This window comes from Cherax quadricarinatus, chromosome 62 (assembly GCF_038502225.1).
Source record: "Cherax quadricarinatus isolate ZL_2023a chromosome 62, ASM3850222v1, whole genome shotgun sequence".
In the NCBI taxonomy this organism is placed as follows: domain Eukaryota; kingdom Metazoa; phylum Arthropoda; class Malacostraca; order Decapoda; family Parastacidae; genus Cherax; species Cherax quadricarinatus.
Window position 1 is genome coordinate 15,261,319 of NC_091353.1, and position 24,603 is coordinate 15,285,921.

Here is a 24,603-nt window from a genome sequence, read left to right on the forward strand (position 1 = left end):
AGTGTTTGGAGAGTAAAATTTATTTTTAAAAATTAATCAAAACAAAAATAAATAATGAAATAAAATAAAATAAAAATAAATAAACCTAACCATAGATGGCAACACTCAACACGCCTTTGTTTACATCAGAACAGCTGTGTTTTCCCACTAATGGGTGAGTATGGGAGATTCCTCTCCAATTTTCTGTAGTAATTACACGTTATCTAGACTTGTACTGTGACAAATTAACTGAAGTGTTGTTGATAGACATTGATGTGTATGGATAAATGTTTGTTTTCGCCTCTAAATGTTAAGGGAGGTATCTGATAGGGTTACTTGACCAGTAAAGACGCATGGACCAGTAAAGACGCATTTTTGGTAAAAATACTATAAAGAAAAACCTAAAAACGCAAACTGACTTCCGTTTGTAGGTTTTAAAAGCACTTTGTCCTGTCTTTAAGTCATTATCATTTCAATAACAGATCTCAATTGATATTTCACATACAGATCAATTGACATTCATTGTTCGCTTTGTCGACTCCAGTGGTAAGCCTGTAGAGCGCTTTATAAAATTCATTCCTCTTTCAGGCCAGGATGGAAAAACAATGATGAATGTAGTACTGGATACTCTGCTTGAACATGATCTCTCTATTATGGATTACTGTGGCCAGAGCTACGACAATGCAAGTAACATGTCGGGTAAATATAATGGATTGCAAGCCCGTATCAAGCAAATCAACCCACTTGCTGAATATGTGCCCTGCTCAGCACATTCTCTTAATCTTGTTGGGTCATGTGCTGCGGAGTGTTGTCGCTGCAGTTTCATTTTTTGGACTTTTACAAGCACTCTTTAATTTTTTCTCTGCTTCAACGCATCGGTGGAGTATACTCAAGTCAACCATTCATGGAGATGTCATCAAATCATTATCAACAACAAGGTGGTCAGCGCAGCATGATGCAACACATGCTTTGAAAGACAGCTTTGCTGAAATACGTTCTGCTTTGATCCAAATAACAGAGGATGAAGACCAGACAGCAACTACAAGAAGCGAAGCAGCCAGATTAGCATCAAAATTGGAAGATTTTGAATTGGCCTTACTCTGTGTGCTTTGGGACTGTATACTGGAATGGTTAAATGCCACGAACAAGACACTTCAGAAAATTGAAATTGAAATGGCTACTTGTGCTAACCTCTATGCATACTTCGTCATTCTGGATTCACTGATTACAGAATTGGTGAAAAGAAAAGAAATCTACCAGAATCTCAATGACAAGTTTGGATTTCTGTTCAAAATTACTACTATGCCAGATGCAGAATTGAGAGAAGCTGCATTAAAGTTGCAACAACACCTTTCAGCAGATGTTCAGGACACATTTGTTGAAGAAATAGTTCATTTTTCTGGGTATATGAATCAGATTAAAGCTCCACCTGAAAAATGTGCGCCCTCAGCTGCTTTGAAACATTTAAGAAATGCAGGTATCTCAGAAACCTTCCCTAATATTGACATAGTGTATCGCCTTTACCTAACACTTCCAGCTACTAACTGTGAAGGAGAACGTTCATTTTCTGTTTTGAAAAGAGTGAAAAACCAGCTCCGTTCAACAATGAGCCAAGACAAATTGTGTAACCTAGCCTTGTTGACCATTGAGTCTGATCTAACAAGAAATATTGATTTTCAGAATATAATTGATGATTTTGCCAATATGAAATCCAGAAAAAAGTTTATTTAGGAAGTGCCTGTGAATATAAACAATTCTTTACTTTCTTGAGTTTATATGATTTGATAGTCTTATGCATGATGCAATGATAACAATAATGGTCAGTGATTTATAAAGGGAATAATAGTGCTGTAGTGGTTATGCTGAATATAATAGGTACATGATGTTACTACTTTAATAGCCTAATCTAGTAATACTATGCTGTCTTGAGTTTATTCTCTTTAAAATGCATGATTTAACAAGATAGTTATAATGGCTGTTGGTAAATGGTTTTGGTTGTCTTGATGTACTTTCCCTATTAAATTTAATCTAAATAGCCAGAATGTATTAAACAGGCTCACACCAACCCCCCCCAACCCCCAAGCTGGAAGGGGTCGCTTCGCTTACCCGTAACTCAAAGGGGCCCCGCCAATCTGAACAGCCTAGGGCCCGGAGACTTCTTAATCCGGCCCTGGAAGGAGGTATAGGAGGCGGAGCAGAAGGAGAAGGGAGGGATAATGGAATAGGAGAGGGAGAGAAAGAGAGAGAGAGAAGAGATAAAAGGAGAGAGATGGAGAGTGTGTGTGAGTGTGAGTGAGAGAGTGTGGGTGTGAGTATGGGTGAGAGAGTGGGATAGGAAAGAGGATAATGTGAGCGAGTGTGGGTAGGAAGGTGTAGGGTGGTGTTGATGAGAGTGTGAGGGAGGGAATGTGAGTGAGTGTGATTGAGAAAGTGTGAGTGAGAGAGGATGAGAGAGAGAGGGTGAGTTAGAGAGAGAGAGAGAGAGAGGGGGGGAGTATGAAAGAGTGTGGGAGTGGTTGAGTGTGTGTGAGTTGTGTGTACTCACCTAATTGTGGTTGCAGGGGTCGAGACTCAGCTCCTGGCTCTGCCTTTTCACTGATCGCTACTAGATCCTCTCTCTCCCTGCTTCCTGAGCTTTGTCATACCTCGTCTTAGAGCTATGTATGGTTACTGCCTCCACTACATCACTCACTAGGCTATTCCACTTCCTGACGACTCTATGACTGAAGAAATACAGTGGACCCCCGCATAACGATCACCTCCGAATGCGACTAATTATGTAAGTGTATTTATGTAAGTCGTTTGTACGTGTATGTTTGGGGGTCTGAAATGGACTAATCTACTTCACAATATTCCTTATGGGAACAAATTCGGTCACTACTGGCACCTGAACATACTTCTGGAGTGAAAAAATATCGTTAACCGGGGGTCCACTGTACTTCTTAACATCCCTGTGACTCGGCTAAGTCTTCAACTTCCAATTGTGACCCCTTGTTTCTGTGTCCCCTCTCTAGAACATCCTGTCTCTGTCCACCTTATCTATTCCACGCAGTATCTTGTATGTTGTTATCATGTCTCCCCTGACTCTTTTGTTCTCCAGTGTCGTCAGTCCAATTTCCCTCAACCTTTCATCGTAGAATATTCCCCTGAGCTCTGGAACCAGCCTTGTTGCAAACCTCTGTACTTTCTCTAACTTCTTGACGTGCTTGACCAGGTGTGGGTTCCAAACTGGTGCTGCATACTCCAGTATGGGCCTGATGTACACAGTGTACAGTGTCTTGAACTATTTCTTATTAAGGTATCAGAACGCTATTTTCAGGTTTGCCAGGCGCCCATATGCGGCAGCAGTTATCTGGTTGATGTGTGCCTCTGGAGACATGCTCGGTGTTATGGTTACCCCAAGATCTTTCTCCTTGAGTGAGGTTTGCAGTCTTTGTCCACCTATCCTATACTCTGTCTGCGGTCTTCTTTGCCCTTCCCCAATCTTCATGACTTTGCATTTGGCAGGGTTGAATTTGAGAAGCCAGTTTCTGGACCACATGTCCAGTCTGTCCAGGTCTCTTTGTAGTCCTGCCTGATCCTCATCCGATTCATGCCACTCCTCATATTTATTCATTAATCCATAAATACAAAGCACCTATACGAAAAACAGTACAGAATGAGTCACATAACCAGAGACCAAACAAAACGTTACTCATCAATCCTAACCAGCCTGATAAGAAGGGCTAAAAAATTGTATTATGAGAACAGATTATTCAACTTAAAAGGTGATATAAAAAAGACCTGGAAAACCCTGTCAGAAATTCTAGAAACAAAAAAGATATCACGAAATAGCGCAATTGAACTAACAAAACCAGATGATCCTCAACTCCCACCAACTGAAACAGCAAACAGACTCAATGATTTATTCTCCACAATAGGAAAAAACCTTGCCAATAAATTCCCATGCTCAAATACCCCACCCAATGACTACCTCACTGGCAACTACCCGAACACACTGTTCCTAGCTCCGACTAGCCCAACAGAAGTCTCCCTTATTATCAACACACTAAAAACAAGACAGAAGATTTAAATACCTTACCACCCTTTATACACAAAAAGGCGTCGCAAGTGTTGTCACCAATCATTGCAACACTCTTTAACAAATCCATCGAATCCTCTACCTTCCCTACAGTTCTCAAAATAGCAAGGGTCACCCCAATCCATAAAGGAGGAGACCATACAGACTTGAATAACTATAGGCCAATATCCAACTTACACCCTCTCTCTAAAATATTCGAAAAATTAAATCATAAGCGAATCTATTCCTACCTCATCTCCTACAACATACTCAACCCCTGTCAGTTTGGGTTCAGGCCTAATAAAAATATGAACGATGCTATTATACATATGCTAGAACAAATATACATTGCACTAGAGAAAAAAGAAGTCCCAAAGGGGATCTTCATTGATTTACGTAAAGCTTTTGATACAGTTGACCATGATTTTCTCCACATAAAATTGTCGCACTATAGTATAAGAAGGAACTCCCTCAACTACCTAAAGTCATACCTCAGCAACAGAAGCCAATATGTGTACACAAATGGAGCAAACTCTTCCACACAGCCAATTACAGTTGGTGTCCCACAGGGAAGTGTCCTTGGCCCTCTTCTCTTTCTCGTTTACATAAATGACCTACCAAATGCATCGCAACTACTCAAACCCACACTATCTGCAGATGACACTTCATACATCTTCTCTCACCCGAGCCCAGTCATGCTAGCCAATACGTACTGTGAATACCGAATTACAGAAAATATCTACAGTGGACCCCCGCATAACGATTACCTCCGAATGTGACCAATTATGTAAGTGTATTTATGTAAGTGCGTTTGTACGTGTATGTTTGGGGGTCTGAAATGGACTAATCTACTTCACAATATTTCTTATGGGAACAAATTCGGTCGGTACTGGCACCTGAACATACTTCTGGAGTGAAAAAATATCGTTAACCGGGGGTCCACTGTACCTGGATGATGACTAACAAACTTACTCTCAACATTGACAAAACCTACTTCATTCAGTTTGGTAACAGAGCTACAGATGTCCCTCTTAACATAATGATAAATGGATCACCTATCACAAAGCTCACAGAGGGAAAATTCTTAGGAATCCACCTTGATAATAGACTCAAATTTCAAACACTTGTACAGCAAATTTCCAAGACCGTAGGCATACTATCGAAGATACGGTACTATGTTCCACAGTCAGCCCTCCTGGCCCTATATCACTCACTGATTTACCCCTATCTCACCTATGGAATTTGTGCATGAGGCTCAACAACAATAAACCATCTCAGACCATTAAACTCTCGAAGCTCGTCTAAGGTATCACAGTAATAAAGACAGTGGTTATCACAGCATCTCATACAGAGAGTACATTATGCTCAACATGCAGGTTCTCCAAAAAAAGAAGTGCACCAAAAGACCTCAAACACAACCCTAATAAAAGGCAGTATAATATAGTTTGGAATGTTAGACACAAAATACACCTTTACAACAAAAGGCTAGTTTATACAAGACCTCAACTGACAATTGGACCTGTCTATTGACTACCCATGAAATAAGACAAAATCCGGGAGATTTTTACCTGCCAAAACAATCAACATTAAGAGAGGCTATGTAATGTTTCTACGGTAAATGCAACACATCCTCCTAAGCCAATGTTGGTTCAGTATGTTACTGTTACTCAAGAACATCAGTAAAGCAACTACAATAATAAAATGTAAAAATCACATTTTTATTGTTATCCTTTCTTATTCTTCTTGATGGTTATCAATTTTATGGTCACTCATCACAACAGAGTCTAGTTTTTATGAATCATTCTTTATGCATGCTGTATTTGGTTAAATTTGTTGCCTAATCTAATCAACCAAATTTAAATACAGTACAGTACTAGCAGATGTAACTGGATTAAGTATACAAATTTTTTATTTTTATTTTTATCACACTGGCCAATTCCCACCAAGGCAGGGTGGCCTGAAAAAGAAAAACTTTCACCATCATTCACTCCATCACTGTCTTGCCAGAAGGGTGCTTTACACTACAGTTTTTAAACTGCAACATTAACACCCCTCCTTCAGAGTGCAGGCACTGTACTTCCCATCTCCAGGACTCAAGTCCGGCCTGTCGGTTTCCCTGAACCCCTTCATAAATGTTACTTTGCTCACACTCCAACAGCACGTTAAGTATTAAAAACCATTTGTCTCCATTCACTCCTATCAAACACGCTCACGCATGCCTGCTGGAAGTCCAAGCCCCTCGCACACAAAACCTCCTTTACCCCCTCCCTCCAACCTTTCCTAGGCCGACCCCTACCCCGCCTTCCTTCCACTGCAGACTGATACACTCTTGAAGTCATTCTGTTTCGCTCCATTCTCTCTACATGTCCGAACCACCTCAACAACCCTTCCTCAGCCCTCTGGACAACAGTTTTGGTAATCCCGCACCTCCTCCTAACTTCCAAACTACGAATTCTCTGCATTATATTCACACCACACATTGCCCTCAGACATGACATCTCCACTGCCTCCAGCCTTCTCCTCGCTGCAACATTCATCACCCATGCTTCACACCCATATAAGAGCGTTGGTAAAACTATACTCTCATACATTCCCCTCTTTGCCTCCAAGGACAAAGTTCTTTGTCTCCACAGACTCCTAAGTGCACCACTCACCCTTTTCCCCTCATCAATTCTATGATTCACCTCATCTTTCATAGACCCATCCACTGACACGTCCACTCCCAAATATCTGAATACATTCACCTCCTCCATACTCTCTCCCTCCAATCTGATATTCAATCTTTCATCACCTAATCTTTTTGTTAGCCTCATAACCTTACTCTTTCCTGTATTCACTTTTAATTTTCTTCTTTTGCACACCCTACCAAATTCATCCACCAATCTCTGCAACTTCTCTTCAGAATCTCCCAAGAGCACAGTGTCATCAGCAAAGAGCAGCTGTGACAACTCCCACTTTATGTGTGATTCTTTATCTTTTAACTCCACGCCTCTTGCCAAGACCCTCGCATTTACTTCTCTTACAACCCCATCTATAAATATATTAAACAACCACGGTGACATCACACATCCTTGTCTAAGGCCTACTTTTACTGGGAAATAATCTCCCTCTTTATTATAATAACAAATAGTTATTATAATAAACAAAATTACATGCTACACCCAAAAGGGTCATATAGCTAAATATGTCAAGTACAATAATAAAAGCAATGTTGGTGCTAGGAGAGGCTAGGCAAACAGCAATCAAAGAAGACATAAAGGAGTCTAACAAATCATGATGGGACATCTCTAAACAGTAGGCAATGTGCAACAGGTCTTGTGAAAGTCAGAAAATATGTTGTAGGTATAAGAGAAGTCACTTACAAGGACCCAATAACACTCCTGATCACCTGCCTAGCATCACAAGGGGGCCACTAGCTGAGTCTTCCTTGAGGGCCATGGGGGTTCTTGGAATCCAATGAATGACTCATGGTCCAAGGAATTACCTTTGACTTTTTCCTTCCTTGGATTGAACTTGTCTCCCTATTCTCCCACAAGTTGTATGATTCCATGAATGCAATAACAGTAATAATAATTATATTGGCATGAGCTATATTAACCCTTTCAGGGTCCAGAGGCCAAATTTCATTGGGTGCCCCAGTGTCCAAGAAATTTAAAAAAAAAAAAAAAAAAAAATTCTTACAGAATTAAAGATAATAATTTTGTGAAGGTAATAAAACAAAACAAAAATTCTGATCATTACTTACTGAGATATAAAGGCATGCAGTTGACCCAAAATGACTGGGTGGCAGCAACATCAGCAAAATCGCATTTCTTTATGTTTTTTATACTTTTTTCTTTTCTTTTCTAATTTTTTTCTTTTTCTAGTAACATTTGTGGCCTGTGAGACCAATACTGTATATAATGTATATACATATACATTCACTGTATTGAACACAATAACCGCACTAAAGTTATTATTATAATATTGTTTACCAGTACAGTGGACCCCCGGTATTCAATGGCATCGGTATTCGATAAATCCGGTATTTGATGGCATCGGTATTCGATAAATCCGGTATTTGATGGCATCGGTATTCGATAAATCCGGTATTCGATGAACTATATCGCAAAAATTTTGCCTTGGTATCCGATCAAAAACCCGGTATTCGATACGATTCGTACGAGATGTGTCCACGTGTGGCCTGAACTGCCCCGTGTGTGCCAGTGTTTACAAGCCAGCCAGTGTGCGCGCATCTAAGGATGCATTCGGTACATTCCATATTATCCATATTATCACTTTTTTGGTGCTTCTTTCTGCAAAATACGTCACCATGGGCCCCAAGAAAGTTTCTAGTGCCAACCCTTCGAGAAAAAAGGCACAAATGACTATTGAAATGAAGAAAGAGCTAATTGCAAAGTACGAAAGTGGAGTGCATGTGTCGGAGCTGGTCAGGTTGTATAATAAACCCCAATCAACCATCTAACTATAGTGACCAGGAAAACGGCAATCAAGAAAGCTGTTCTTGCAAAAGGTGCAACTGTGATTACGAAATAGCGACCGCAAGTGTTAGAAAATGTTGAGAGACTTATTGGTGTGGATAAATGAAAAACAGATAGCAGGAAATAGCATCTCTCAAGTGATCATTTGTAAAAAGGCTAGGCAGTTGCATGACGATTTGGTAAAGAAATTGCCTGCAACTAGTGCTGATGTGAGTGAATTTAAGGCCAGCAAAGGTTGGTTTGAAAGATTTAAGAATCGTAGTGGCATACATAGTGTGATTAGGCATGGTGAGGCTGCCAGTTCAGACCAAAAAGCAGCTGAAAAATATGTGAAGGAATTCAAGGATTACATAGACAGTGAAGACTTGAAACCTGAAAAAGTGTTTAATTGCGACGAAACAGGCCTGTTTTGGAAGAAAATGCTAAGCAGGACCTACATTACTCAGGAGGAAAAGGCACTCCCAGGACATAAGCCTATGAAAGACAGGCTTACTCTGTTAATGTGTGCCAATGGTAGTGGTGATTGCAAAGTGAAGCCTTTATTAGTGTATCACTCTGAAACTCCCAGAGTGACTTTGTAAATGGTCCAAGTCGGACCGAAACGTCGTCGTAAGCTTCTCTCTTTTATGTGCGGGTTATTTGTGTAGAGTGTTCAGGAAAAACAATGTCCTCAAGGCTAATTTGTGTGTGCTGTGGAGGGCAAACAGTAAGGCATGGGTCACTAGGGACTTTTTCTATGACTGGTTACACCATGCATTTGCCCCCACTGTGAAAAATTACCTAATTGAAAAGAAATTAGACCTTAAGTGCCTCCTGGTATTAGACAATGCCCCTGGTCATCCTACAGACTTGGCAGAGTGACTTTCTGCAGACATGAGCTTCATTAAGGTGAAGTTTTTGCCTCCTAATACTACTCCTCTCCTGCAGCCCATGGACCAGCAGGTTATTTCCAACTTCAAGAAACTGTACACAAAAGCTATGTTTGAAAGGTGCTTTGTAGTGACCTCAGAAACTCAACTGACTCTAAGAGAGTTTTGGAAGGATCACTTTAATATCCTCAATTGTACAAACCTTATAGGTCCTGTTTAAGGGCAATGTGTGGTGTAAATATTATGCAGAAAATTCGGAGTGTGGAAATTAGGAAAAGGTGTGGAGTTAATAAAAGTATTAGTCAGAGGGCAGAAGAGGGGTTGTTGAGGTGGTTTGGTCATTTAGAGAGAATGGATCAAAGTAGAATGACATGGAAAGCATATAAATCTATAGGGGAAGGAAGGCGGGGTAGGGGTCGTCCTCGAAAGGGTTGGAAAGAGGGGGTAAAGGAGGTTTTGTGGGCGAGGGGCTTGGACTTCCAGCAAGCGTGCATGAGCGTGTTAGATAGGAGTGAATGGAGACGAATGATACTTGGGACCTGACGATCTGTTGGAGTGTGAGCAGGGTAATATTTAGTGAAGGGATTCAGGGAAACCGGTTATTTTCATATAGTCGGACTTGAGTCCTGGAAATGGGAAGTACAATGCCTGCACTTTAAAGGAGGGGTTTGGGATATTGGCAGTTTGGAGGGATATGTTGTGTATCTTTATATGTGTATGCTTCTAAACTGTGTATTCTGAGCACCTCTGCAAAAGCAGTGATAATGTGCGAGTGTGGTGAAAGTGTTGAATGATGATGAAAGTATTTTCTTTTTGGGGATTTTCTTTCTTTTTTGGGTCACCCTGCCTCGGTGGGAGACGGCCGACTCGTAAAAAAAAAAAAAAAAAAAAAAAGTACGGCTTGGGAGGGAGTGACTAAGAGGACCTTGAACTCTGCTTGGAAAAAACTGTGGCCAGAATGTGTAGACAAAAGGGATTTTGAAGGATTTGAAGCTAACCCTGAGAATCCTATGCCAGTTGAGGAATCCATTGTGGCATTGGGGAAGTCCTTGGGGTTGGAGGTTAGTGGGGAGGATGTGGAAGAGTTGGTGGAGGAGGACAATGAAGAACTAACCACTGATGGGCTGCTAGATCATCTTCAACAGCAAGAGGCCAGACCTGAGGAAACTGCTTCGGAGGAGGGGAGAGAGAAATTGAAGAAGTTGCCTACTTCAAAGATTAAGGAAATGTGTGCAATGTGGCTTAAAGTGCAAACCTTTTTTGATGACAATCACCCTCACACAGCTATTGCAAGCCGTGCTGGTGACTATTACACTGACAATGTTGTGAAACACTTTAGGAATGTCATTAAGGAACGGGAGGTACAGGCCTCTATGGACAGATATGTTGTGCGACAGAAGTCCAGTGACTCTGAAGCTGGTCCTAGTGGCATTAAAAGAAGAAGGGAAGTAATCCCGTAAAAGGACTTGCTACCTCAATTCCTAATGGAAGGGGATTCCCCTTCTAAACACTAACACCTCTCCCCTCCTCCCATTCCATCAATCATCACCAGATCTTCATTAAAGGTAAGTGTCAATTATTCTATTGTTATTGTTGTTATTGTAATTATTCTATTGCATTAAACTTAATATTTCATGTAGTAAAATTTTTTTTTTCATACTTCTGGGTGTCTTGCATGGATTAATTTGATTTCCATTATTTCTTATGAGGAGAATTGATTCGCTTTTCGATATTTTCGGTATTCGATGAGCTCTCAGGAACGGATTAATATCGAATACCGGGGGTCCACTGTATTGTTTACAACAATAAACATGCACAAATGCTTATATTACTAATGTTCTATTAAATATTTACATATGTACAGTCACTGTACATGTGTCTAGAACTGCTGCAGTCTGTGGAAGTCCTTGAAACAAGGTATCATGCAGAGGTACCTTACATTCCTCGCACATAATCAGAGTGTCTTTGCGTCTTTGTTCCCGTCATTTTGTCTGTGCACAGACAACACATCTCTTCTGAGGCCATTTCTTCTTAGTTGCAGGAAGCTGTATTAAGAAGTGATCACCTTCCCTCCTCAAATGCTTGGGTATTTCCTTAGGAGTTCGAGGAGGGTTTTGTATAGCAGGTGTTGTTACCTGGTACTTCATTATGAGTTGTCTGACAACAGACAAACAAAATTCACCATATGGTGGTTTGTTGCCGGTCTTTATTTGGTACATATTATATGCATTGAGCATTGAAATGTCCATGAGATGGAAGAAAAGTTTCATGTACCACTTGTAACTCTTACGAACACAATCGACAAAGCCAATCTGCACGTCACATTTGTTAACCAAATGTATGTTTTGTGTATAATCAATCACTGTTACTGGTTTTAGAATACGTTCATTAGTCACTCTATCAACGTTGCCACTGTCTTTCATTTCGTTAGGGTGGATGGTTGTCAACAATGTGACACCTTGTTTCTCATGCCACCATAATGCCATGATGTCCTTGGCAGTAATCACCTGCACCTCACCACCATGACTGCCTGCGTTGAACCTGGGCATATGTATATGTTTACGACTAGAATGCACTGTGCCACACACATCTGTCATGTTCACTCGCAAGAAATCACTGAGTAAAGGGCTTGTGTACCAGTTTTTTTTTTTTTTTCAACAAGTCGGTCACCTCCCACCGAGGCAGGGTGATCCAAAAGAGAAAATACTTTCATCATCATTCAACACTTTCACCTCACTCACACATAATCACTGTTTTTGCAGAGGTGCTCAGAATACAACAGTTTAGAAGCATATATGTATAAAGATACACAACATATCCCTCCAAACTGCCAATATCCCAAACCCCTCCTTTAACCCTTTGACTGTTTTGGTCGTATACATACGTCTTTGAGCCACCGTTTTTGATGCATATATACTCATAAATTCTAGTGGCTTCAAATCAAGCAGGAGAAAGCTGGTAGGCCCACATGTGAGAGAATGGGTCTATGTGGTCAGTGTGCACCATATATAAAAAAAATCCTGCAGCACACAGTGCATAATGAGAAAAAAACTCCAACCGTTTTTTTTTAATTAAAATGCCGACTTTGTGGTCTATTTTCGTTTAATATTTATGGTTGTATTCTCGTTTTCTTGGTCTCATTTGATAGAATGGAAAACAAATAGAAAAAGAGGTGATTTTGATTGGTTTTACTATGAAAAGAACCTTGAAATGGAGCTCAAAGTAGGGGAAATGTTTGATTTTTGCCGATGTTCAAAAGTAAACAGATGTCATTTTCCAATAAATGTCCAAGTAGCCATTCTAATATGCAGTCATGAATGGGTTGACATTATTTATACAATTGTTACAATATTGTAGTAGTCTGCATAACAGTAAATCTTCTATTTTTTGTTTGAATAAAAATTCAAAATAGAAAGCAAGAGTAATATCAGAGGGGCCTGGAGACATGACTGATGAACAAAGAAAATGTTATTCTAGAGCCAAGAATGTCTACATTGTTCATTCTGGATCCTATTTTGAAATTGTCATATTTTTTTAATTTTCATGAAATTGGCCTAATTGCAAATTTCTGACCATGTTATTGGGTAGTTGAAATCGGTAAATGGGCAGTTTCTTGTACTCAATCGATAGAAAAAAATGGAGTTCTAAAGAAATAGCTATGAGTTTAGTCTACTGGAACAATGTAACTAGCAGAAAATAGGGCTCAAAGTGGGTGAAATCGCCGATTCGTAAATATCGCCGAGGTTGCTAACTTCGCAAGAGCGTAATTCCATCAGTTTTCCATCAAATTTCATTCTTTTGGTGTCAATACAATCGGGAAAAGATTCTCTATCATTTCATAAGAAAAAATAATTTTTTTTTTTAAATTTTGTGACACCAGGAGACACCTCAGGATTTGGGGTTGCGACAGTCAAGGGGTTAAAGTGCAGGCACTGTACTTCCCATTTCCAGGACTCACGTCCGGCTATATAAAAATAATTGCTTTCCCTGAATCCCTTCATTAAATATTACCCTGCTCACACTCCAACAGCTCATCAGGTTCCAAATACTATTCGTCTCCATTCACTCCTATATAACACGCTCGTGCACGCTTGCAGTTATCAGTATATAATGTATGCCCCTTACCAAGATAAGGTGCCATCATGTTTCTCACTATGCCACCTGAGATACCCAATAACATCCTGGTATCTTTCAATGTTTTACTTCCCGTGTATACAATTGTATCCAATACCGGGCCACTGTCACAGTCACAGAGTACAAACAGTTTTATACCAAAGTGTTTCCTCATGCTCGGTATATACTGCTTGAATGAGTCTGCCTTTGAACAAAATCAAAGACTCGTCAATTACAAGATTCTTGAATGGATAAAAGTACATGTTGAACTTTTGTTTCAAATACTTAAAAACATTTCTAACCTTGTATAACCTGTCACTTCTGTCAGGCCTGGTTTTGTAAGAGAAGTGCAACATACATAACAGTAAGACAAACCTGTTCACCGGGATGATTTCACTGAAGACCAGGGTACAAATTAGCCGATCTGTGGACCAGTATGATTTTATATTATACTTATAGACATGAGGCATAAGCATTATTGTTGCAAAAAGTAAATACATTTCAGCCACAGTTGTCTCTTTCCACTGGTGTAGTCTTGACTGTGGTGATATTATTGTATTTGCCATGGTGTACTCTAAATATTTGTTACTTTCCCTGACAAAAATTTCTATCAAGGGCTGGTCAAAGAATAGTTCAAAGAATTCCAGTTCATTTGCAGTGTTTCCAAGGGAACAAGATGGTAGTATTCCACTTTGAGAGTTGTCAAACTGATGGGGAGTGGGAACAAAATTGGAATTTTGCTGCCAATCCCAGATGTGGTTTGCTGGTGGATACTGGACATCATAAGCTGGTTGTGGTTATAGTTGTAGTTGTGGTGTGGTGGTGGATGACACTCCACTTTGTCCTGGATCTGATGAGTCAGCAGCATGGGTCCCAGCCTGGGCTGGCGAGTCATGCATAGCCATGGCACTACCACCACCACTACCACCACCAGTACCACCACCTACTGATGCCAGTGGTCTATCCATGCCAAGTATATTATTATTATTATTATTATTATAATAAAAAAGAAGCGCTAAGCCACAAGGGCTATACAGCCATGCCAAGTGTAGCCACATCATTCTCACTTTCACTGTCTATTCCTGGTGTAGGGCCACGGGATATACTCCGGGATGTACTCCGTCCCCTTGGCACTGCATAGGGAACACTACCCGAGCACATGCAGCGGCGTATATACCGACACTTCACTGGTGAATATGATTCATCACTATCACTGCTTGAATGATCATCAAGAGCAATAAAATCAAAGTCCACATCACTATCATCATCATTACTCAAGTCTGAGGCCTGGCCACGCAAAAATATTAGTTTTCTCTTGGGACGAGGTACAACTGAACGTGCCCACACCAGAGGTAGAAGGTTGAGGATCGTCAGGATTTTCTGCACTACTTTTGATATCCTGGTCATTGCTTCAGTCACTAATCAATCAAAGCCATAGAATTCCTGTTCTTTTTCACTTCTATCAGAGTCAGAACTATCAGTTAGGAAGAGGAGAGTCCAAATTTGCCTCGGAGTGAGAGCTGCCTAGCTGCGTGGCATGCTGAAGAAAGCTTACTGAGGCGGCGTTCCCACAATGCCATGCGGGCGCCTAGAATTTTTGTTTACGGTGCACACAAACCATGCAGACCCGTTCTCTTAGATGTAGGCCTACCAGCCTTCTCGCACTAAATTTGAGGCCGCTAGAATTTTAGCGTAGTTCTACAGTTTGGACCCACAACTCAAAGCCGTAGAAATATGGCACGGACCCTGAAAGGGTTAAAGCCATCACCTCACTAAGATCAAAAATTACGATGAAAAGTTGCAGCAAGTATTACTCATGATGAGGAGGAACAAAATTCTAGTACCATCAAACTAATGACCAAGCTTGGTTCTGACCAACCGGTCGTAAGTCAAAATAGATGGAAGTTGAACCTTAGAAAATTGCTGACATACTGGGTAGGGCATAATGTCAAACCTTTGCTATATCAAGTACCTACATAGTATTACATGTTACTTTTTATTAAATATTTTAATACTGTATATAAACATCACAGTTATTTTAACGATTTTATTTTATTGTGATTTGTGAGTAATGTGAGAGCTCTCCTGAGATGGCGCATTGCCACGAGTAGCAGTCAACTGTCATACGGCAGTATGCATCGGCCCACCCAACCCTGCTGCCAGACGTACAGTCGTAAGTATGAGTGGTCGTATGTTGAGCAGGTCGCAAGTTGGACTGACAGTTTTTCCACGGCCTTGTTTATACCTCGTTCAACTTCACAAGTTCTCATTCTTTCGAACATCCAGTTGGCTCAGTGATCAGGTGTACATCTTGTGGCAGTATGGGGAAGATAGAGTCCACACTGTCCTTAATCACAATCACTGTATGCCTTATCACATTTAATATAGTAATATACGTACTGTACTTTCTTAACAGTATACGGTCACTGAATCTCTATTAATGTACTTCCCACTTTATTTCATACCTATTACATATAATTATTTACAACTGTTATTTATTTGTGTAATTCACATTTACGTATATACATCCTCTCCTCACTTAACAGCGGAGCTCTGTTCCTAGGACCATGTCCGTAAACGAATTCATCGCTAAGCAAGAAGCATACTACAATGGTAGTGAGTTTGTGTCAGCCATCTTTGATATTGTTTTAATGTCACCTCTGCATCATTTAAAACATTTTTAGAATATTTTTAAATGTTTAGACAGTAATGTACTGTATATTGTAATAAAAATAATAGAAGAAATCAGCTCTAATATACATTATTTAGGTATGTATACTGGTCAGGAAGCCTGTTGTAAGTCTGAGTTGTCGGTAAACGAGTATGTCGCTAAGTGAGGAGAGGCTGTATATACTGTATATATTTCATGAGAAATTATGTTTAAACTCAAGTCCTGCCCAAAATGTTGCATTTACCTGGGAATTCTCCAATAATATACCCAATGCTGTTATCTGTAGTTGTAGATTATTAATATAAAGTGAATATAATTTTTTGATTAAAATCATTTAAATCTGAGTGCACATAGGAAAAAAAGGCATATACTATCTTAAAGCACCAACCAAAGGGAATCAGCATCATCTTTTTCCCACAAATGCAAACAGATTTCATCAGATACTGGCAAAGTAGGGAAATCCTGTATCAGCCAAGGCATTTCTGTCCACCTTAGAGCCATTTGAGACGGTGTCAGGGCAAACAGTGACAAAATTATACCAGCTGAGTCTCTCTAAACAAGACCATAAGATGCACAAATAACCCACACATAGGAGAAAGAAACTTATGACAATGTTTCAGTCCAACTTAAACCATTAACTAGCCACAGTGTGCGACTAGTTAATGGTCCAAGTCGGACTGAAATGTCGTCATAAGTTTCTTTCTCTTATGTATGGGTTATTTGTGTATTGTTCTAGTCATGGTATTGTGCCTTTTTGTTCTTAAAGAGCATAAGAGTACCTAAGAGCTCCCAAGGTCATGATGGTAGACAGGTGAGTACAAACACTATAACTGTTGAGTCTCTCTAAGCAAAAGCTTGAGAGGATACTGGTGAGTTACTACATGGGTGTGATGTGTCCAGAGGGTGACCAAGGTGTTCAGGGTATCTGGACAGCTTGTGGAGGGAAGTGGAGTACACGCTCCAGCCTTGACTTCAGTCTCCTTCCTGTAGTCATCACACACACACTCCATAACTGAAACTGATATTAACTTATTATTTGACAACTGGCACTTGCTTAGTGTATTTTTTAATGTATTTCATATTTAAGCAGCATGCACTACTGATATAAATATTACAGTTCACTCTCGATTTAATTTATGCACAGAGACAAATGGATGGCCAGCAAAGGTAATTGTGGTGGACGCAGATAAGAATGTTTTGCCATGCTCATAGAAATAATGGACAATTCTGAAACCAAAAGATTTTATCCACTCTTCCTAAATAAGCTAAACCTGCAGATTTTATCCTGCTTTTCTGAAGTCTATTAAATCAAGGAGTTACTGTATTTTATAAATTTTGTGATGTTTAAAATGTTTTGGCTTTAAGTTAAATTTATTCCACTCCATCAACTTATTAAACCAGCTTTATAATGCAATAAAAAGCTGGCAGAGTACTGAGACTGACAGAACTGATCACTACCTTGCCTTTTGAATTACCATATGACATCACTAAACACCACTTTAAACTAATAAAATAAATTAATAAAAAAAATGATAATAGAGCCTCAGAAAACACACTTCTACTCTTGCCTCTTTATTCAGAGCTATGCTGAACCTTCACTTTATTTTGTATGTATTAGACATTGTCATGCTGAGTGAAGTTTCATGTTTACTTTAGGCCTGGTGATGAATTTTAACTTGGTTCAAAAACACTGCCAAAATTCTGTTTTACTCCCAGAGAGTGTTTGAACATACATTATATGAATACATCTGCTGAAGAGGGTCTCTGATTAAGGCTGAAATATACAGATCCTTTCCATTCTATTTTATTTTATATAAATGTGGAAGTTACCATTCCACATGCACGCACATCAAAACAGGAGAAAAATAGGTCACGACTGCAAAATGAGAAAAATGCAGTGGAAAAAATACTAAAGTATTTCCTCATGGCACAATGTTCTGAAAATGAATCGAAGAGAAGGTGGTGAAGGCTACAACCACTGGAACATTGGTAGTGAGGTTCATTCTAAAACTAGTGCATGCTAAACTAACCCATCTGCTGCAAGGTGAGGCTGGAGAAGAGTGGCTGCTCAGCATTGCTTTTTTGTAGTCTCTGCAAATTCTGCAGTTCCTCTAGTAACTTGTCCATTGTCCGTACACATGCTTTCTGTAGTACCATGCAAAAAATGTATGAAGGGAAATTTAAAGGGGCATAGATACTGCATACCATACATTTGCGATCCCTATGTATGTATACATAGAGATCACAGTATAGGCAGACCTCGCTTTACAGAGTTTAGTTTATCTTTATTATGCACCCCATACCCATCCTGTGGGTGGTAGTCAAAATATTACAGAGGTGCATAATGGGTCCAGGGACTGTACCTCAACATTACAGAGGTACATAATGGGTCCAGGGACTGGACCCCAATGTTATGATAGATGAACTAGTTACAAAGGTAATGAACTCCACACCTGGTCACAATAGTAATGAGTTATAAATACAAATATTAAGAGGGTCATACACACACACACACACGAGGGCACACGCACAGACACATGCACACGAGCGTACAAACATATACATACACACACACACACATGGTAATGCTTTATTTACAGGAAGCAAAGTCAGGGTATTTCTCCAGAATGGTCTGTAATATACCACTGTGGATAAAATACTTTGCCATTTCTTGAACATTTCTGAGTGGGTTGTCTCTAAATTCATTAATTTTATAGCACTCCAGTACATAATGAAGCAGGGTGTGACAATAATCCATCTGGCAAAGTTTACATTTCGTTTGGTCTACATCTGGTGGTGGTGATTTAACCTGCCAAAGATACTTGTAACCCAGCCGGAGCTGGGCGGTAGTGACAGCCGGAGCTGGGCGGTAGTGACATCCAAGAGTCGGCTTATTTTGTTGGATGCACCATAGACATGTGGCTCCTACTGCATGATGGAATGATGATATATGGACTGACTTGTGTCAGTCTCCCTAAGTCTTAAGTCAATAAAGTTCAATTGAAGTTCTTTTCATATAATTGTTCTCAAACTAACTTACAACCCAAGATTGTAATCTACTCCCTCTTTGAAAGCATACAGCTTAGCCAATTCATCAGTTCTATCATGCATCTGAAGACCAAGCTATACACAAAAATATTTCAAGGTAAGTAATGTGTGTACTGTAGATGCATTTTTAGGCCTAGCTCTATTGCTTGCTTAATATATGATAGTGTAAACATGTTATTAGGCTTTTAAATATATTTGAAAGTTAAAACAGGCTATGTTTCACCTTACAGCAGTTGCCTGGAACCTAACCAACTGTATAAGTAATAATAATAATAATATCTTTATTTCTACAAGTACATGTACAAGGTATACAGGCCTAGCTACAATGATGTACTATACTATGCATATAGGAAGTCCCTTGTTATACAGAGCATTTCGGGAAAATTAGGTCAATTTTATCCCAGGATGTGACCCACACTAGTCGACTAACACCCAGGTACCCATTTTACTGATGGGTGAACAGGGACAACAGGTGTTTTATGGATACACATCCTAACATTTTCCAGCCATACTGGGGGTTGACCTTCGGACCTCAGTGTGTGAGCTGAGTGCACTAGCAATCGAGCTACAGGATTGCCAGTAGAACTGGGGATGCAGTTGGTTTTGTAGGTTATGTGCAAACCCCTTCCCATCAAACCTTGTGAAGCAGTTAGGTACCACAAACATGTGCTTGTTCTTCTTAATTAAATCTTGTGAAGAAATTAGTTTTATAGAACATGCTGGCCCCTCCTCATTAGACCTTGTGTAAATTAACTACACTAAGTTCACTTATAAAACTCCTCTATAAAGGTTGATTTTTTGCAAATATTAATGAAAAAAAATGCATACAGAAGTGAATAGCATGTGCTTATTATGAAAGCCTTTCCGTGCGCTATTTAGTTTTGAATGTTTTTTTAACACACCAGCCATCTCCCACCGAGGCAGAGTGACCTGTAAAAAAAAAAATCAAAAGTTTTTCTTACATTTAGTAATATATACAGGAGAATGGGTTACTAGCCTCTTACTCTTTTTATATTACATTTAAAAAAACCAATATACTGTACAGAGGAGCTTTATAAAATAGCTTACTGTACTTTATGTTATATACATGCCTCTTCCCATAGCTTGGTTGGTAGCACACTCAGCTCACACACCGAGGTCCAGGGGGCAATCCCCAGTATGGGTGGAAACATTAGGATGTGTTTTCTTAAGACACCTGCTGCCCATGTTCACCTATCAGTAAAATAGGTACCTGGTTTTTAGTCGACTGGTGTGGGTCATATCCTGGGGACAAAACTGACCTAATTTGCCCGAAATGCTCTGTATAACAAGTGGCTTTCTATATAGTGGTATGTCATTGATGTCAGTTAGGCTTGTATACCTTGTACATGTACTTGTAGAAATGTTATTATTAATAAAACTTCACTTTACAAACTAAGTCTACTTTACCATCTTAGCAATAGCCTCAGCTAGTTGTTGTGCAGCATGGTGTACTTGTTGATCCAGGTGGTCACCCTGCTGGGTGCCCACCAGCTCTCCTACCACAGTCTTCAGCTCCGACACACCAGATTTCCAAGCCACTATCCAGTCCTGAGCAGCGCTCCATGCTGACCTTATTATGGATGACACCAGTTTTCGGGTCTTCTGTCCTTCGGATTTTTCACTAGGTAGAATAACCACATCTGTAGAAACACACTATTATTATTACATTATTATACAGTGCCTAGGGTATGGGAAATAATCAGGGTTGATCCAAGAAAGGGTAGTTTAAATTCTTTAGATTGAGAGGCTTGCAATAACATCAATACATTGCCTCTCCTCACTTAATGACATACTCATTTACCGACAACTTGGACTTACGACGGTCTCTCTGACCAGTATGCATACCTAAATAATATATATTAGAGCTGATTTCATCTATTCTGTTTATTACAATATACAGAACACTACTGTATAAACATTTAAAAATGTACTAAAAATGTTATAAATGATGCATAGGTGACATTAAAATATCAAAGATGGTCAACACAAACTCACTACCATTATAGTATGCTCCTCACTTAGCGACGAATTCGTTTACTGACGTGGTCTTAGGAATGGAACTTAGTCATTAAGTGAGGAGAAGCTGTACCCACTTTGAATGGTGTAAATGCATATGAAATCCTTTGTTAAACTATACAAAACATAATCACGTAAAATTACTCTAACACACACAAAAAAAATGTTCACATGTACAGTATCCACAAAGTAAATCATGCTGACCCATGTTAACCCTTTCAGGGTTTCGGACGTACTGGTACGGCTTATGCACCAGAGTTTTTGACGTACAGTGGACCCCCGACATTCGATGGCATCGACATTCGATAAATCCAACATTCGATGCATTTTAACACAAAAATTTTGCCTCGGCATTCGATACGATTCGTACGAGAAGTGTCCACGTGTGGCCTGAACTGCCCCGTGTGTGCCAGTGTTTACAAGCCAGCCAGTGTGCGCGCATCTAAGGATACATTCGGTACATTCCATATTATCCATATTATCACTGTTTTTGGTGCTTGTTTCTGCAAAATAAGTAACCATGGGCCCCAAGAAAGCTTCTAGTGCCAACCCTTTGAGAAAAAAGGTGCTAATGACTACTGAAATGAAGAAAGAGATAATTGCAAAGTACGAAAGTGGAGTGCGAGTGTCAGAGTGCATGATGATTTGGTAAAGAAATTGCCTGCAACTAGTGGTGATGTGAGTGAATTTAAGGCCAGCAAAGGTTAGTTTGAAAGATTTAAGAATCATAGTGACATACACAGTGTGGTAAGGCATGGTGAGGCTGCCAGTCTACACGCTGACTGAGAGGGAGGCAGAGGTACGAACGTACACATGCGCATCCCGTGACGTCACACAAACAGTTACAGGCCTAAAAGGGATCTTCTATATAAACACATGGATGGTACTATGATATGCTATACAACACATATAAGGGGATCAGCAACTATGCTGACAGCTCGGTCATGTTACGTATGTCGTCTCGACATACACTACTATCCTATAGGCTGAACAGGCAGGTGGTTCTGGGCTGATTCTATACAATAACAAATTCATATATAACTTAGAACTAATGGATGGTATCATAATGGATGTTAACAAAATGAGTTTTACATAATGGATGTTAACGTAATGATTTTTAATGTAATGCATTACAAACTATAAGAACAAATCATTGTACAATATGGGATGGAATTGATCGATCGATCTGTATTTATGCACTCTACGGATTCTGAGGAAGAATAAATATATATATATATACAAGGTGAAATTAACAGCAAAGGCATCTGATGCGCACTCAGATCATTACTGTCAAATTCTCAAATACGGAGGGAACGTGAATACGAAAAAAAAAAAATCTGAAAAACTAATCAGTTAATAACAAACAGTTGACAATTTACTTCATCTCAGACATCTAGTTATACAGACTATGTACATTTAAACCCAATCCTGCGAGGGTGAGGTTTACATATGCAGAATGGTTATCATCTCTGGGAGGATCGAATTCCTCTGCAATGGCTAACACATGCCTTGACTGAGGGAGATCTGAACGAGTATCTATAAAAGATACTTGTGGGTTTCTCATTACTTGTCGAGTACGCAGGGAGTAACGACATTCAGGTTGATTATCTGACTGAGTATTTGAGGTAGAGGGTACAGAGTCAAGCGAGAGTAGCTGACTTGAGGTAGCTGGCTTGGCTAGGTCGGCCTAGTGTCAGGAGATGGCGACCGTCTCAGTAGAAATTTATCTCCAGAAATCACTGTAATTGTCAGAATTACAGGCCCTCCGTTGCCACCAATTTATCGTAGGGGTTCTTAAAAGGAGATATCGAGGGTTGAAGGTAGACACACTTGTTGGATGGTAACGATATACAGTGGACCCCCGCATAACGATTACCTCCGAATGTGACCAATTATGTAAGTGTATTTATGTAAGTGCGTTTGTACATGTATGTTTGGGGGTCTGAAATGGACTAATCTACTTCACAATATTTCTTATGGGAACAAATTCGGTCAGTACTGGGACCTGAACATACTTCTGGAGTGAAAAAATATCGTTAACCGGGGGTCCACTGTATTGTCAGACTGTGATAATGCGAGATGGAGCCCCCAGCCTGCCTTGTCCTGCCTATGTCTACACGCCGACTGAGAGGGAGGCAGAGGTACAAACGTACACATGCACATCCCGTGACGTCACACAAACAGTCACAGGCCTAAAAGGGATCTTCTATATAAACACATGGATGGTACTATGATATGCTATACAACACATATAAGGGGATCAGCAACTATGCTGACACTCTTGGGTATCTTTATTGAGGAAACGTTTCGCCACACAGTGGCTTCATCAGTCCATACAAAGGAGAATCTTGAAGAACAGGAGGAGAATGAGGTAATCAGTCCCTCAGCCTTGAGTCGATGTGGTCAGTCCAAGATTGATGGACTGACCACATCGACTCAAGGCTGCGGGACTGATTACCTCATTCTCCTCCTGTTCTTCAAGATTCTCCTTTATGGACTGATGAAGCCACTGTGTGGCGAAACATTTCCTCAATAAAGATACCCAAGAGTTGCACATATGTCTAATTTATCAACATGGTATTTATTGTTGTATTCTAGTTTTCCTGGTCTCATTTTATACAATGGAAGACATATTACAGAAATTGAGATGATTTTGACTGGTTTTACAATAAAAAGTACCTTGAAATTGAGCTCAAAGTAGCAGAAATGTTAGATTTTTACCAAAGTTCAAAAGTAAACAAATTATGCTAAGCGTCCAATACACGTCAACTGGCGAGTCTAATATTCTTTCACAAGTGCACTGATATTATTTATACCATTTCTACACTAATGCAGTAGTCTGCATAACAGTAAATCTTCTATTTTTTGTGAGAATAAAAATTCAAAGTGGAAAGCAAAAGAATGTAAGAGGGGCCTGGGGACGTGGCTAATGAACAGAGGAAGTGTTATTTTAGTGCCAGGAATGTCTTGTTTATTCTGGACCCTATTTGAAAATTGGTATCTTTTGAAATTTGTGTGAAATTGGCAAAATTGCTAAATTCTGACCACTTTATTGGATAGTTGAAATCTGTAAATGCGTGGTTTCTTGTACTCATTCGATATAAAAAATGGAGTTCTAGCAAAATAGTTATGATTTTTGTCGACTAGTACACTGGAATTGGCCGGAAATAGGGCTCAAAGTGGGCAAAATCGCTGATGTGTAAACATCGTTGAGACCGCTAACTTCGCGACAGCATAATTCCATAAGTTTTCCATCAAATTTCATACTTTTGGTGTCATTATGATTGGGAAAAGATTCTCTATCTTTTCCCAAGAAAAAATAATTTTTTTTTTAAATTTGGGCGA

At 39.7% G+C, this 24,603-nt stretch overlaps 1 protein-coding gene across 1 annotated transcript in view; it reads right to left on the reverse strand.

The window, feature by feature from the left end:
• Window positions 1-15,845: 15,845 nt before the first annotated feature.
• The window catches only part of LOC128687242 (nuclear FMR1 interacting protein 1), a 33,267-nt gene continuing 24,509 nt past the window's right edge, over window positions 15,846-24,603 (reverse strand). Inside the window, exons 2-4 of the mRNA XM_070098458.1 lie at window positions 20,650-20,882; window positions 18,204-18,318; window positions 15,846-17,191 (exon numbers count right to left, since the gene is read on the reverse strand). Of these exons, the coding sequence (XP_069954559.1) occupies window positions 16,998-17,191; window positions 18,204-18,318; window positions 20,650-20,882 (542 nt within the window). The 3' untranslated portion in view covers window positions 15,846-16,997. The remainder of the gene's footprint in view (window positions 17,192-18,203; window positions 18,319-20,649; window positions 20,883-24,603) is intronic.